The 17572-nt window shown below is 27.2% G+C and overlaps 2 protein-coding genes and 2 long non-coding RNA genes across 4 annotated transcripts in view; 2 read left to right on the top strand and 2 right to left on the bottom strand.

Moving 5' to 3' along the window:
- The window catches only part of LOC127286591 (uncharacterized), a 30828-nt gene extending 29283 nt beyond the window's left edge, over positions 1–1545 (top strand). Inside the window, exon 3 of the long non-coding RNA XR_007843763.1 lies at positions 1399–1545. This is a non-coding gene — a long non-coding RNA (uncharacterized LOC127286591). The remainder of the gene's footprint in view (positions 1–1398) is intronic.
- Positions 1–17572, bottom strand: part of LOC127286361 (GTP-binding protein Di-Ras2) — a 144454-nt gene that overhangs the window by 16675 nt on the left and 110207 nt on the right. The window contains exons 3-5 of the mRNA XM_051312764.1: positions 6149–6794; positions 4803–4948; positions 1412–1677 (exon numbers count right to left, since the gene is read on the bottom strand). Coding sequence (XP_051168721.1) covers positions 1412–1677; positions 4803–4948; positions 6149–6335 — 599 coding nt within the window. The 5' untranslated portion in view covers positions 6336–6794. The remainder of the gene's footprint in view (positions 1–1411; positions 1678–4802; positions 4949–6148; positions 6795–17572) is intronic.
- LOC127286608 (uncharacterized) lies at positions 1599–16035 on the top strand. Its single transcript, XR_007843768.1, has 3 exons — positions 1599–1705; positions 4734–4939; positions 15849–16035. It is a non-coding gene; the product is annotated as an uncharacterized LOC127286608 (long non-coding RNA).
- Positions 10096–13127, bottom strand: LOC127286174 (glucose dehydrogenase [FAD, quinone]-like). Its single transcript, XM_051312534.1, has 4 exons — positions 12762–13127; positions 12471–12629; positions 12258–12410; positions 10096–11394 (listed from the first exon to the last, which is right to left on the bottom strand). Exons 1-4 carry the CDS (start codon positions 12993–12995, stop codon positions 10141–10143), a joined length of 1800 nt encoding a protein of 599 aa, XP_051168491.1. The 5' UTR covers positions 12996–13127; the 3' UTR covers positions 10096–10140.

Here is a 17572-nt window from a genome sequence, read left to right as displayed (position 1 = left end):
AATAACTAAAGAAATAATATTTTATTTTATTTGTGGCCGCTCGGTGATTCAGTGAATTCCTGTTTCATTTACAGAGCAGAAGGCTCTGAGCTAAGGGTACAGGAAAGAAAGAGAATAGTGATTTTTAATGACAAGGTTACAAAGTTATTTAGACAAACATTTAGAGTTATAAAATTGATCTTTGAGAGAGAGTATCCTGAAGCAACCATTCTTGAAATAAGGGAAAATCAGCATTCCACTGCAACAAGGAATGTAAAGGTTACTACAAATTTTTATAAGGAATTAGGAAGGATTTAGATAAAAAGTATTACAACTTACCTTGAAAATTTAGATGTAAGATGTATGAAAAAGGACCACTGCTGTGTCCTAATTATGATAGCAACTTCTGGTACCAGATATAGTTTGAGAGCTCACAGGAAGGTTGACGGGCCTTGGTGATGACCACAGGTCCGGAGTTCAGTTGATTGAATCAGCTCTTCTTGACGTAGAAACTTTTAACACTTGACACAGAGATTCTTCTAAGTCAAACTTGAGTATGAAATCGAGCAGAGTAACAACGCTTGTACTAGATTTCGTATGTGAACTGGTACCAAATATGAAGTAGAAGTAACGTGTATGATGAAAAGTTCTGAACTGGTAGATGTTACACGTATGAAGATGTTTTGAGAACTGGTTGATGTTATACGTATGAAGAGGATTCCAGAACTAGTCTCTCCATGAAAATGTAGCCCTTTTATACTGAGTTTTCGTAAGAGAATAGATAAAATTTTATTGTCCTACTATATATTTTCACCCTAATTTTGGAAGTCAAAGTTCAGTCCTTCTCTCTCAGTTGAACGTAAAAAGGGGGGTGTGAACCAGCTTCTTCAAGATACAAAAGTATGACTATGATTATTCGCAGCTGTACTCTTCTAATGTGGTGATACCACAGGGGTTCGTCACATAGGATAATTGGAAAGAGCGCTTTTATTACATCGTTTGATTTTAGCACATAGGGAAAATTAGAAAGGGATCATTTTGTTTTGTGGGGGTGTGAGCTCTTCTGGTATCATAAAAGATTTCTCGCTTCTATTTGTATGTATACAGAAATAGAAATACAGTAGATTGTCGTAGAAGGATACAAAACGCAGGGGTCTTTTATATATAAAAGAATGATGTTTAGTTGCACGAAAAAAAGGGGCGGAAATTGAACATTTAAGAGAAAAGTATTTAGAGGCGTAACAAAAACACGTGTGCTTGTCGCAGAGACATATAACTCGGTATTGATTAAAAGGATTCTTATAATTATGAATGTAAAAGTTACGGTGACGTGACAACAATTTATTCAAATATAGTATGAAAAAAAAAATTTTTTTTTTCTTAAAAATTTCTTTTTTAAATATGATTTTGTTTTTACAGTGAAAAAAAATACCTTCGCGAACCATATGCTGAACATCTTCTTCTAAGTCCAGACTCGTCAGTTTCACCAGTTGGATTTTTTGGAACTATTCTAGAGAGAGTTACGAAACATCTAAAGATGTCTTTAATGTTATAGTCGTCTTTAGCAGAACACTCTATGACTTTGGCCCTGAGTTTGGGAAGTTCGCAGAAAAGCCATTCACTCACATCCTCAATAGCAACTTCCCTTCGTGCTGTTGCGAGATCCAATTTATTTCCCGCTACAACTATAGGTACTTCCTGTCACAAAGGAGTAAAACAAAAATCAGTTAAATATGTTTTAAAACTATATATATAATCATAAAAGTTTATTCTGCAATTATTGTCTTCTTCAATATATTTTGGCGATTTTTCTTTTTCAAATCATTAATAAAAATAAGTATAGGAGAGAAACGGACAAAGACATTTTTCAAAATAACTTCTCTATTTCTCATCTATTACAAACATGTGCTTACAGTTTATCATTAATGTAATTAGAGTAACCGTTTAGAAAAAAAAATTGTCAAATCTTAAATTTGGATCAATCGTACAATTAATCGTTTAGATTTTAAAAAATTTCAATTTATTTAAAAAAATAAATTAAAAAAAAAAATTTTAAATGGTCGAAAATTATTTTAAAAAAATTTTTTTAACATAGAATATGGTTTTAGGTATATCAAAAATATGACGAAAAAAAATTGACACCTCTAAATAACTAAAATTTTTATTGATTTAAATTTTACTGTTAATACTTTTAAAATTCAACTTCTTCTACAATTTCTATTATTTTTCATCGGGCATTTTTATATATACCCTTTTTTTGTGGTTTTGAACAATCAATTGTATGGGTTTTTAGAATTTTCAATTTTTTAAAAAACAACATAAATTTTGAAAAGTTAATATTTCACTGTTCCCTCCCCTTAACTATAATAAGAAATTATTTTTGAGTCAATCCATTATATTTCACATAAAGTCGTTGCAGTCTATTTTTAGAAAAATCTTTAGATTTAATCTTTCGATTCGTTAATCTTTATATAAATCTTTAGAAATTTTTAGAAATAGAATAATCATTTTTCACAATTATTTAATAAAATTTTATACATGGTGTTCCAAAAGTATACTGTAAACTTGATGGTATCATTTTGGAATGCAACGTTTTGAATCAATATAAGGTATCAAATTGATCCAAATATTTGGATCATTTTCAAGAAATGATCCAGAATATGGGAACATTTTTTGATACCTGAATTGGTATCAATTATATAACTGTCATGGCTGGCATGCTCTTATTGACAAGTTTATTAATTAATTTATTCACTGCACTGAATATTCAGATATTAAAAATACTTTTATTATGAATTTTAAGAAAGAGAGAAGCGAAAACTTATAAATTGCGAGCAATTAAATAAGAAAAAATTTATTTCGAAATAAAATGAAATACACTAACCTTTATTTATGTTTATCACATAAGATTTAAGTTAAGTTCACAATCACAACACTTGAAAAATTTTAATTATTTTTATGGTTTGTCCAAGCAGAGTTGGGTAGGATTGAAATTATGTCCAACAATAATTTTCAGAAACTGTATGCATTTTCCAAATTCTCGCTATGAGCGCTCAGTTATCATGAAAAGGTTCTCAACCTGTTTATAAAAGTATAGTTTAGTTTTATTGATTGAAACATTAAATTTAAATTAACATAAAACATTTAATTTTAACATTAAACATTAAATTTTATTAGTTAAAACATTGCAATTAAGAGGTAAACGTGAAACAGACTATAGTTTTTAATGTTTTTGATCAAGACAACGTTCGACACTCTTATCAGAATTTCTAATTAATAGAATTTTCATTTGTCTAAACAAAGATCGCAACATTTGAATTTTTTTCATTATTTTTACAGTTCAAATTATTTTTAACAAAACTATTAAAAAATAATTATTCAGTTTTTCCCTATTTCAAAATTACATGTGCGTTAACCTTAAACGTGAAACAGAATCCTACCCAACTCTGTTTTGGACGAACATATTTTGGGCTCTTGTTTCCCAACCCTGTTTGTTTATAAATGTCATATATGTCGATTATGATATTGTGTAATAGGAAATTATTAATTGCATTAATTGACAACGCATTAGAAATATTTATCAAGCGTGCATTGCTTAAATTTTGTTCATTTATAATAAATAAATTATTGATAATTATTTGAACCATAAAAATAATTAAAAATTTTCAAGTGTTGTGATTGTGAACTTAACTTAAATCTTATGTGATAAACATAAATAAAGGTTAGTGTATTTCATTTTATTTCGAAATAAACTTTTTCTTATTTAATTGCTCGCAATTGATAAGTTTTCGCTTCTCTCTTTCTTAAAATTCATAATAAAAGTATTTTTAATATCTGAATATTCAGTGCAGTGAATAAATTAATTAATAAACTTGTCAATAAGAGCATGCCAGCCATGACAGTTATACTTTGATACCAATTCAGGTATCAAAAAATGATCCCATATTCTGGATCATTTCTTGAAAATGATCCAAATATTTGGATCAATTTGATACCTTATATCGAATCAAAACGTTGCATGAGTTGATCTTAATTCTCGTATCAATTTGATACACACAAGAAAACTGTGATATGGAAACTTGCAAATATCGCGAAAAATACGCATTTTCGTGACACTTCTTTTTTCACTGTTGGGTCCCGGGTCCATTTTTTTGGCTTTAAAAATGTAGATTTTTTTTTTCGGAAACAACTTTTTGTTTTGAATATTTTTCACGAAAATGCGTACTTTTCAAGATATTTGCAAGTTTCCATACTTTTGGAACAACCTGTATATTTACTTTGAAATTTGAAAATTCACTGCATTTGGAAAAATATACTTTAGAAAAAAAAAATAATAAGAAAAATGTAAATATTAGGAAAAATGTTTATTAGAAATATTACAATTAGAAAAACTGAATTAGGAAAAATGTTTGAAAAGAACACTAAATAAAAAAAATAAATAAATAAATAATAATTTGTGTCAATAAAAGGAAATTTATTCAAAAATTAAATCTTTATAGAAAACTGTATTTAAATTGAGTTTAATAAATTCTTCTCTATTATATGAGCTTAATGAAATTTTATGAATATGCTTACTATAATGAAAAGGGAACAATAAAATGGTTCGAATTTACAGGAAAGTTTTGTTCAAAAAGATGGGATATTTTTTAAGAGTCCCATTCTTTGGATGATTATAAATGCACACATTATTTACACACATGAGACATATATGTATATATTATATATGTATAATATTTAATTCTCTATTATTTCAGAAGGATTGTATACTCTATCATTTGAAATGCAGTTATGGTATTATATACGCATATTTATCGCTCTAATACCTGAAAATCCGGCCTTTGTTCTCGGACTTCCTCAAAACATCGTTTGACGCATTCGAAACTTGGTAGTGAAGTGGTGGCATAAACCAAAAGGAAGGCATGAGCTGTCGCTATGCTCAGCCTTCTCATGGCCGGAAATTGTAAGTCTCCTGCAGAATATCAATTTAATTTAAACTTTTTGAATAAACTTCAATTTTATCAAGCTCCGTTTTTTTCTTTTCTATTTTTTTTTCTTAATTTTACAAGCATTTAAAATATAAATTTGCACTTCAATGAAATATTTATATATTATTACATTTTTTTTAAATACATTAATAAATGGAATTTCATGTTTGCATTTTTAAAAAAACAATTTTTTCACTTATTCAATAAACTGAATTTATAATTTGTTTTGCAATTCAATTTTTTATAATACTTTGAATTTTTGGAAATTTTGAACTGTTTCAAAACAAAATTTTATCTTTTTTTCTGAACCTGACAAATTTTTTTTTTTTTTTTTTTTTGTTTAAAACATAAAAAATTTTATTGAATTTCTCAATTTTTTCAAAAATTGGGAATTATTTTTCAACAAATTGATCTCTTTGATATTTTTGATATAAAAATTCCTGACTTTTCCCTGATTTCCATGAGCTGTGGAAACCCTGAAAATATTTGTTTAAAAATCTTTATATTACGTTAGAACTATTATAATTATAGTTAAAAGAATATTTAAAAACGTATCTTTTGATATATTTGAGCAATTTTAATAATATTACAAATTTAATTAATATTAAAGTTAATTATTAATTAATAAATTAAATTAAATTAAAATTTTATTAATTAATTATTAAAGTTAATATTAAAGTTGCAAAAAGCAAAATATTTTATGAAGAATTTTAGTTCAAAATTTTTATATCAATTTTAAAAATTTTCTAAAAAAAAAAATTTTAGTACCGTGGATGTACCAGTTACCGTCCATGTCCCAGTTTCCGTCCATTTTTACATATGTTCGTAAAATTTTTTTTTTTTAATTACCTGATGAAATTATTATTATTATTATTATTATTATTATTATTATTATTATTATTAAAATAAAAAAAAGACAGTTCCAAAAAAACTTAATATATAAATATTTCTTCGATTCATATATTATTAAATTTATCGTTTAAATATTTATTAAAAAATAAATAATTTAAAAATTCATCTTTGAAAAATGTTGTGACGTAAGTAAAAAGCAAAATCAGATTTAAATCGAAAAAATCGTGTTTTTTAAAAATTTTTTTAAAAGAAAAATGTAAAATAAAAAAAAATTGAAAAGAAACGACACGAAAGGAAATTAAAAAAAAATAAATTTGTTTATAAAAAATTACCTGCTGTATCGAGCAGATCTACTTTTAGCGTTAAAGTTCCAAGAATACATTCTCTAGAATAAAGATCTTCAACAGTCGCTCGATATCTTTCCGTGAATCCTTGGCCAAGTAATCGACGGATAATTGCGCTTTTTCCAACTCCTGCACCTCCAAGTACAACGAGTCGGATTCTCTCGTAGTCTGACATTATCTTGACACTCACTACTTATATATATATATATATAGTATAAGTAAACCCACTCAACGAAAATTATGACATTATTTTATAATGTAATTTCTAGAATAAAGAAGTGTGTATATATGTATTTTACACAACCAAGTCTTTGAGAAAAATGCAATACTGTATATATATATTTATTATTTCAAAAGCCGTCTCTTTCACTATATATTAATTGAATTTTTTTCATCTCTGAACATAGCTTTTCCACATCCGTCTTGGACCACCTACTTTCTTCACTTTCATTGGACACCCGCAGACATATATATTGTATATAGGAACACTTACATTTTTTTTCTTCTTATTTTTTTACAGGTTCTTGCACTTTATCGTGGCCTTGTAATATGTTTAATTCCAATAAAAACAATTGGCTCGTGAATCACAGATTCCATGTCTCGTTTATGGATTAGAATTGATCACACTCTGAAACTGAAAAAAAATGTATGATTAAATTATATAATGTGCGACGAAAAGGAAATTCATATTATAAATTGAGAATAATGGAATATGATTATAATATAAATAAATGGGTCAGAATTTCTCAAACGGATCACCTAAAATTTAGAAAATTTTTTTTTAGTCTCATTTTTTTCTCAACGGTTTCTTACACAAAATTGTGTGGGGAATTCAAAAAAAAATTAATTTTCTGTAGGACGTCAAGAACACTATTTTTGAATAACATTTTATAAATAAATAATATAAAAATCTATTAAATATGAAATTTTTTCAAAATAAAAATTATATTTAGAAACTACATTTTAAGACGAGAAAAACCCTTTTTTTTTTAATTGGTGAACAGGAACTCGAGAAAAAAATTTTTTAAAATAAGACTGCAAAAAATTTCAATTATTTATAATTTTAACGAAAAAATTTTTTTTGACCTAAAAATTTCAGGGACTTATTTTTACCATGTACACGGGAAAAAGAGAAACGTTGGATTAATACCGTTTTCCGATTGGTTCAACGTCAGTGGGCCCTGTCACGATTTCGGCATTGATTCAACAGACTTTTACTGTTGAACCTACTGTCCATCTGTTGTTACAAGTAAGTTGATCCAACAGACACTGCCTACAGCGCTCCTTGCCGTTGAACCAATCGGAAAACGGTATTAATCCAACGTTTTTCTTTTTCCCGTGTAAGGAGTCAAAAGAAATGATTTTTGATTAAAAAAAAAATTTCTGAATTTTAGGTGATCCGTTTGAGAAATTCTGACCCATATATATATATATACTAGAGGGGCTTTGCCCCCCTGCGCGCCTCGCGCGCTAACCCCCTATTTTTTATTGGTTTTGTAGATGTTTATGAGTTAATGTTTAGACAATTTCTGGAATTTAAAACTATTATTAATATTTTAATATTTATTTCTTTAAATGTCGTTTACGATTTTTATTAACAATAATTTTCATTATTTTCAATTTTTAAAACAAAATTTATCTAATTTTTTTACATTTTCCAGCTAAAATTTGACCTACATTTAAGGTTATGTTCGTTTTTTGGTCATTTTTCTTCAAAGTTTGACCTAAATTTTGAGGTTATGTTTGTTCCTTTGTCTTTTTGCGCCAAATTTTGGCCTAAATTTTGGGGTTATGTTTGTTTCTTGGTCGTTTCCCGAAAAAATAACTTAACCTTAAAATTTAGTTCAATTTCGTCGGAAAATCCACCTCTCCATCAACGTAAGGAAGGAGGGGGGCCTTGCCCACTATATTCACAGTCTCTAAACGAACATAACCTTTAAATTCAGGTCATTTTTGTCAGGAAATCTACCTCCACTTGCGGCTATATTGAAAGTCTTGAAATGAACATAACCTCATAATTTATGTCATTTTTGGTGGGAAATACGGAGAAAGATGAGGGAAGGGGGAACAACTTGCTGATCTATTCAGAGTCTTGAAACAAACATAACCTCAGAATTTAGGTCACTTTTGGCGGGAAATACGGAGAGAGGGGAGGACTTTCGACCCTATTCAGTTTTGAAACGATCATAACCTCAAAATTTATGTCATTTTTGGCGAGAGACAGGGGACTTGCGGCTATATTGAAAGTCTTGAAATGAACATAACCTCAAAATTTATGTCGTTTTTGGTGGGAAATACGGAGAAAGGGTAAGGGAGGGGGGAGGACTTGCGGCCCTATTCAGAGTCTGGAAAGAACATAACCTTAAAATTTAGGTCATTTTTTGCCAGGGAGGGGGGGACTTGCAGCTATATTCATATGGATCATTCCATATCAAGTGTAACCAACTATTGTACTATCCATGTCAAAAACATGGGTTTGGCTCACCTTTACCTAACCTTGTCAAAAACATGGGTTGGGTACACTTGACATGGAATGACCCATCCTTGTCAAAATTTCTGAAACAGCGGAGGCGGCGGCGAAATCTTTTTATAATATAGAAAGATATATATATATAGATAAAAATTACTTTTCTTATAATAAAATATTTCCTATTAATCAAAACATTACAGAGGCATTTTACGTGTAATGTCCTGAGTTGAAAAATTGATTTCTCGAAAAAAAGTGAAATTTGGGGAAATTGTTGTCTTACCTGATAGTAAAATATCCCCAAAAAAATTTTTTACTTTTTTGAAATTTTGGAGGAGATAGAGGGGGGGTCAATTTTATCAGTTTTCCCTGATACCTATTTGAATTTATTCTGTCAAATTTAATTTTCAGTTTTTTGAGTCGAAAAATTATTACTTATTAAAAGGACGTCAAAAAAGCTATCGAAATTGATATTTTATTATATGCCAAAAGTTATGAACGTTCAAATGAACAACATTTTTTTTGCAACTTCTTTAATTACGAATTTTATTGTTTTAAATATCTAACAAGAAGTTATTAATTTAATAATTGTTTAATTTACTGTTTTATTTTACATTTCCATCATAATTTTTAATAATTTATATATTGAAAAAAATATTTCGTTCATTTGAACGTTCAGAACTTTTGGCTCATATTTTATTTCATTATTTGAGAAAAAAAATTAACTTTAACCCCGCCATAAAAAATATTGGTCAAAGTGGAAAACTTTTTTTTTACGAAAAATTACAGTCCAATAGACACAAGATTTTATTTTGGTAATACATATCTACTAAAAATTATTTTTTTTTACATATAATTAATTAAATTTGACTGTTAAATTAGTTGTTTTCTACTAAAAATTAGTTATTTTCTACTAATTGAAATAGGACCGATTCGTTCACGGTTTTACTGTGAATTAGTAGTTTTGTATTAATTCAGATTTAGAGAGTATAGTGACCTGCGACTAAATTTGTTAGCGAAAAGTTCGCTACCACAGAAAATTTGTTCACTGTAAAAATTTTCGCTAATTTTTAGTCAAATTTTACTATTTCGTTTAATAATTCTTAATTGTTTAGTGAAAAATTACCAAAAATTAGTTGACATTTTACTAATTTTAATTAAAGAAATATTTTTCACTAATTCAGATTTAGAGAGAAAAAGTAAATCTTAATTTCACAAATATACAAATTCTACATCCACATTTAATAATTATTTAAAATCGACTTTACAAATTTCTGTAATGTAGGTTGCTCTTACCTTTAAAAATGATTAAAAATGTAGACAATACAGTTGTAAAATTAACATTTTTTTTTAATATTTCTAATCCAAAAAGGTAATTTGATTTTTAAGTAAAGTACAAAAAGTCTGAATTTTAAAAATATGTATGTATTTTCATTTTAATGAAAATTTAGTTACATATGAATTTTTTTCAAATTAAACAGTAGCTTCAGTTATGTTTCAATTGGTGCTATACTTAAAAAAATTTCCATCTCCAATAATTTTTAATCATATCACTAGCCTTCTCAGCAATCATAATTGTTGGCGCATTAATATTACCGCGAGTAATTTTTGGCATTATTGATGCATCAACAACTCTTAAACTCTTTATTCCATAAACTCGTAACTGTGAATCAACAACAGCTTCTGAATCAGATTTTGGACCCATTTTACAAGTGCCCACTGGATGATAATCAGTGCCCGTGTAATATCTCATCATACAAAACCAATAATCATCAGTATTAAATTGCCATTTTTTACAAAGTGGAAATGGTTTTTTATCAAGTGTCATTTCATTTTTTTGAAAGACTTTTGTCTTAAATAGCGAAAGAAAAATTCTTATTCCCTCCAATAGTCGTTCACGATCTGGATTTTTAGTGAAGAATCCATGACGAATTATAGGTGCACCCCAAATTGGATCTGATGCATTTAGAGTTATTGTCCCTCTACTATTGGGATTTAACACTATTGTAAATATAGTTATCATATTATAAGAATTTGGAGTAGTGACGTGTCCCTTACTGTCAAATGGTACATAATTGTATTCAATATCAGGAACTCGTTGCTGTTTCTCTAAATTTGTTTTGACAAAGGTAATACATTGCAAAGGTCCCATTGTAGCCAGTGGACCTGTTTGATTCTTTAAATATAGTTCTACGTCTTCAATTCGTTTCTTTAAACTCTTTTTGGTTGAAGTCTTGTTGAGTTTGATACGAAGACCACCAACTGTCACGTGATCATGTAGATTTCGACCTACTGGTAAATCTTTTATGATTTTGATATTGTGCTTCTTTAATTCTTGAGATACACCAATTCCGGAGAGCATCAGCAATTTTGGAGAATTAACTGTACCAGCTGATATAATTACTTCTTTTTGTGCCATTACTATCTTCTTTTTGCCATACTTGTTGGTGTATTCAACACCAATTGCCTTCTTTTTTGAATTTATTATGACTTTTGTGACGAATGCCTCAGTTTCGATAAATAGATTTTTCCTTTTTTCCCTGATTGGGCGGATAAATGCATCGTTAGTGCTTTGACGTCTTCCATTAAGTGTCGTTGTTTGAGCCGACATGACTCCAATTTGCTTATCAGCATTCACGTCTATATTTTCGTATCCTAATTCCTGCCACGCTTTTGATAATAAATGTACATTTGTGTCATTGTATAGAACTTTTTGAACCGGTAGATAGCCACCTTTCTTGTGGTAAAAGGGATTTGCCTTCACAATCTGAAAATTAATTAACAATTAGTACAATCCACTTATGAATTTGGGATGTTGGGGGAAGATGAAATTGAACACATCATGTTTATGTACTTTAAATGACAAAGTGGAAACAACAAAAGTTGACGAAATTTTAATAAAAGCTTTCGAAGCAGTTAGAGATAAGATTGTCAAACTCTACCAAAAAAACAAATTGGGTTTACTGTGTTGCTTTAGTTATAGATCCTCGGCACAAAGTAGAGATTTTCGAAATACAGAAAAAAAACAATGGAAGTCTTTTTGAATGCGAAACTTTAAATCTAAATTCTATTTGGCACTAAAAGGAGCAGATAAAAATTAGAACATTTTAGAATGGTGGAAAGCATAACAAAATTTACCAATAAACATTTATATTCTGTACATACAATTTTTTATTTTATTGATATTGTCGCTTCGCAAGAATGTGATCGAGACGTGGCGACCTCTGACAAAATTTGATTACTAATATATTATATTAATTTGATAATTAGATGGCTAATAGCTTTGATAGAAGTAGGAACACAGCGGTGTTGTCTAACAGAATTTTAATTGTAATTAATTATTGACGCGTTCTGTCTTTTAAAAACTAATTTTCTTTGTAAAATAATGTTATAAAGTGGAGTGACATTATTAAAACAATAAATTGATATATTAAATGTACAACTATTGAAGTGAATTTATTTTTATAATTTATCCTCTCCATGCGGTAAGGGAACATTTAAATAGACGTTGCCGCTGAACAGATACTTTTAAGGTTATAAGGCTAGAAAAGATCCGACACCAGTAAATTTTTATTTTTTTAAGATTATTTTCTAATCTAAAATTAATTACATATCTTTTTAGATTCTTACATTATCATCTCGATTATCTTCGGATTTTTTGAAATAATACAAAACTTCTTTGTAACTCCAGCCTTTGTTGCCTAATTTAGCCCAATTATCATAGTCTGAAGGTGATCCTCTTACATATAACATTCCATTGGTAGAACTCGAACCACCCATTACCTATCGAGAGGGAAATTATTTTTTGCCTTATAATTAAAAAACTAATTGTCAGTTACTTACTTTACCACGTGGCATTGGACAGCCATTGTTTGCTAGACAAGAACTTTCTTCGGGTTCAGTTTTATAGGTCCAATCAACATTACTGCCATGTAATATAAATGATGACGATGGTAGTTCATTAATTTTTAATTCCTCTCCACCTGCTTCCAAAAGGAGAATCTATTTGCATTAAATTTAATTATTATTTTACATTTTGTTTATTGAATTTTATATATATATATATTTACTTTCACAGAAGTAGAAGAATATTCTCATTAATTTTTTTAATCAAGAAAAAAAAATATTACTTACTTTCCAATTTTTAATTTCCGTTAATCGATTAGCAAGAACGCATCCTGCGGAACCTGCTCCGACAATAATAAAATCTAATTTTTTTGGTATTTCACGAGGTAAATTCTTATCTCTTGATTGACCGAATATTAACGAGAGAATTGTTATAAACATCACAAATTGTGATGGACAAGTTGAACATTTTTCACCCAAATCACACAAATCTTGATAATCTTCTCCTGGAATCCAAACCATGATATTCTGATGATTATTTCTTTTTACAAGGTTCTAAAATTCATAATTTTAGTTATATTTAATCAATTATTATTATACAATGAAATAATTTTTTGCGTTTTAATTTATTTTGTTTTATATATAATCTTAATTAGTTTATAATATATACTGATAATCAGAACGTTATTTAAAATCCTTTTTTAATATTTTCACTTCACTTTTATAATACTTTATTCATAATTTTTCTAAACGAACTAATTTCACTCGAGTTTATAAGTTTATTTTTTTATTTACATAATACTAAACTGATAAGCCATAATAAGGTAAACAAGTTTCTAATAAAGATATTAATAATAATAATTATTATTGTAGGAACTGTCTTTATGCGACTAGATCATTTTTTTCAAACATGTGGGGCTTTTCAAGAAAGACAACTTCAACGTATTAAATTTTCTTAATAATGGATAAAAAAAATGTCGTATTTTGCATCTAGATTGATATGCTAAAAGATTTATTCAAAATGTTTAATAATTTCGATGTTATGAACATTTAAAATATTTATGGCAATTTTTTTCAAGATTAAAAATCAGCTAAAGTATTGATTTTAGAATGCAATGTTGCATCTACAAAAAATTATTGATTTATTAAATTTTATGAATTTTTTTTTTAAATTAATAACTTGAGCGTCTGGGTAATACAATTTGCGTTGCTCGTGAAGGTGGCAGAAATGCAAAAAAGGCGTTTCTAAAGGAGTTTAAACTTTTAAATAAAAGATCTTTAACGGGTACCAAACATTTTTTTTCCTTCTTCTAAAAAAGGTTTAAAGAATTTTTTAAGAGAATAAAAAATTATTTTTTGAAAATTCTACATAACTTTTTAATAGGAAATTAATAATTATATATAAGATACATGAAAAGATAAATATATAGCTTTTCTTGCCTTTTCAAATAATCTTTTTATTTTTATATATAAAATTGTTGCTGCTGAAATATAAGTAATTAACGGTAAGGTAGAATTGAATGAATAATTAAAAGCTTTGATCTTGTTGCTTATGGCATATGTTACTATAAACACATTGCAAAGTGAAAATAAAAATTATTTAAAGCAAATAACTGGAATAATTGCTTTTTAAATGAAATAAGTATATATATTTATTTATTTAATACATATGTGTTATCACAGTAAACTTGGTTGTATCTTTTTCTATTGCAACGTTTTGATGCACATAAGTTATATCAAAAAGAGATCGTTTTGTGTATCACTTTTAGAAATGATACACGAAACGGTCTCATTTTTTGATGCAAAAAATTTAATCAATTTATATCAATCATGGCCGAATTGAATCGAATGAAAATTAAACGAATTTTTTTCAGATATTTTGGTAATAGTACAATTGCGGAGACCATTTCACTATTTAATTTGAAAATGAAAATAACAGAAAATCAAAGACAATGTGCAATTCGATAATTAAAAAGTGACAGCTTATAAACATAACCTAAAATGCATGACAAAAAATTTGTCGATAAAATCAATATAGCCGAGCTTTTTAGAAGGTAGATGGCAGTTTTGCTTTTTATAAAAACGATTCAGAAAAAATTTAAAGAATGAAAATAGATGAGTGCTGCCATCTACCTTCTAAAAAGCTCGGCTATATTGATTTTATCGACAAATTTTTTCTCATGCATTTTAGGTTATGTTTATAAGCTGTCACTTTTTAATTATCGAATTGCACATTGTCTTTGATTTTCTGTTATTTTCATTTTCAAATTAAATAGTGAAATGGTCTCCGCAATTGTACTATTACCAAAATATCTGAAAAAAATTCGTTTAATTTTGAGTCGATTCAATTCGGCCATGATTGATATAAATTGATTAAATTTTTTGCATCAAAAAATGAGACCGTTTCGTGTATCATTTCTAAAAATGATACACAAAACGATCTCTTTTTGATATAACTTATGTGCATCAAAACGTTGCAAAGATTTGATGCAATTTTTGGTCTCAATTTGATACTTTTAGGAAAACTGTGATATTTACTATATAATAGAAAATTAGTTACATCCTTGAAAATTATTTTTCTTTAAATTAAACAGAATACGTGTAGTTTATGAAGATAGGGTTCTCTGTATTTATAATGAAAGTCCGGCTTAGATGTGTGTGGAGAGAAACATTCGGTAACCAGGGTAACAGAGCTTGTCAAAGGGAAATGAAAATCACTTACTCCATTTCAGCTTGTGTAGAACATAAATAACTAGTTTCAAACAAGTAACTGTGGTTAATTTAAACATTAGAAAATTTCCAATAATCATTTATTGATTCTAATAAATATATATGAAATGATTTTTGAAATTTATTTCTTAATTAAGTGTAAATTCACATATATATAAAATATCACCAGAAAGAAAGTTTAATTCAGAAGAATTATTCCTTTGATGTAAAGAAATTCTGTTTGAATCAATTCTTTGAATCAAAGAAATCTTGAGTTTAATTGAAAGAACATTTTTATTTCATCTTATACAGTAATGCTATAATTTTTATTAATTAAAAAAAAAGTTTTTTAATATAAAACAAAATGTCTTTAGACAATGAAAAAAAATTATTTTAATTAAGATAATAGCTTACTTGATTATTATCAAATAAATATTTATTTGTATCAATTATTTATTTGAGTCAATTAAAATTTTAAATACAGAAATTATTCACTCAAATACAGTTTATTTGATAATAGACAATTAATCGATTATTATATACATTGAAGTCTTTTGGAACAAATTATATAAGGAAATATATTTATTTCCACTGATTCTTCATAATATTGAAATTATGTGAAATTAATAATATTTATTTACGAAAAATAATTGACAATGTATATAGGTGCTGGATCAATCTGATGTGCAACCAGCTATTTATAAGTGGCTTACCAATTGAAGTGTAAAAGCGATGAAAGTGACACAAGTGATTAAGCACATTTTGCCATTACTGAAATAAGGAACAAAAAAAAAGTAAGAAAAGATTCTTCAACGACTAAAAGCGGCCATTTCTTTGACAAGCGAAAAGCAGATAAATGTAAGTTATTTTTCAAATTAAATTCATTTGACTGCCCAATTTTCATATTGAAAAATTTCTATATATTTAACTGAATTCTTAATAGAATTTCTATTCAACTGAACTTTTATAAAGAAAATTTTCTAATATATCGAATATTTTCAAATAATTCAATTTCCATTTAACAGAATTTACGTCTAGCAAAAAAATTTTTAAGTGAGAGTTTTTCTATTTCACCGAAATTTCGTTTAAACCAAATTTTCAATTGTCTGAATTGTCATTTCATACTCTCTAAATCTGAATTAGTAAAAATATTTACTAATTTAAATTAGTGACTCACTTTTTGCATTAGAATTAGTTAAATTTTACTAATTGTTAGTAAAAGTTACTAATAATTAGTAAAATTTCACTAATTTAGAAGCAAAAAGTGAGTCACTAATTCAAATTAGTAAACATTTTTTTTAATTCACATTTAGAGAGTAGAATTGATGAAATGTCGAATTTCCTTGATAGAAATTTCACATATCAGATCATACAGATGGCCGAAACTTTTTAGCGGGAGTTTTAAAATCCACCAATCACAATTTTCTTGATAATTTTTGATTGGTGGATTTTAAAATTCCTTGCTGAAATATTTCGGCGAGGTGTATATGATCTGATATGTGAAAATTATATCAAATGGAAATTCGACATTTTAACAGGACAATTTTGACAATTATTGAAAGTTCAGTTAAATGGAGTTTCGGTGAATTAAAAATTCTCTCATTTAAAATTTCATAATCAGCTACCTAAGCATAATTTTTGTTAAATAAAAATTAGGTATAATAGAAATTTGATAAAAATGTATTTTAATGAACCAAATATATGCTCGATGAAATAATTTATTTAAATCAAATAAATTGTTAACCTGTGAGGAACAAACTTTATTGTTTCGATTAAGATATCACTGTAAACTTGATGAATTTTAAGAAAGAGAGAAGCGAAAACTTATAAATTGCGAGCAATTAAATAAGAAAAAATTTATTTCGAAATAAAATCAAATACACTAACCTTTATTTATGTTTATCACATAAGATTTAAGTTAAGTTCACAATCACAACACTTGAAAATTTTTAATTATTTTTGTGGTTCAAATAATTATCAATAATTTATTTATTATAAATGAACAAAATTTAAGCAATGCACGCTTGATAAATATTTCTAATACGTTGTCAATTAATGCAATTTATAATTTTCTATTACACAACATCATAATCGACATATATGACATTTGTAAACAAACAGGGTTGGGAAACAAGAGCCCAAAATATGTTCGTCCAAAGCAGAGTTGGGTAGGATTTAAATTATGTCCAACAATAATTTTCAGAAACTGTATGCATTTTCCAAATTCTCGCTATGAGCGCTCAGTTATCACGAAAAGGTTCTCAACCTGTTTATAAAAGTATAGTTTAGTTTCATTGATGAAACATTAAATTAATATTAACATTAAACATTTAATTTTAACATTTTAACATTAAACATTAAATTTCATTAGTTAAAACATTGCAATTCAG

Source organism: Leptopilina boulardi, unplaced genomic scaffold (genome assembly GCF_019393585.1).
Source record: "Leptopilina boulardi isolate dan_hultmark-lab unplaced genomic scaffold, ZJU_Lbou_2.1 LbouV2_121, whole genome shotgun sequence".
Lineage (NCBI taxonomy): Eukaryota > Metazoa > Arthropoda > Insecta > Hymenoptera > Figitidae > Leptopilina > Leptopilina boulardi.
The sequence above is the reverse complement of the archived record's forward strand: the minus strand, read 5'-3'. Positions and strand labels throughout refer to the sequence as shown.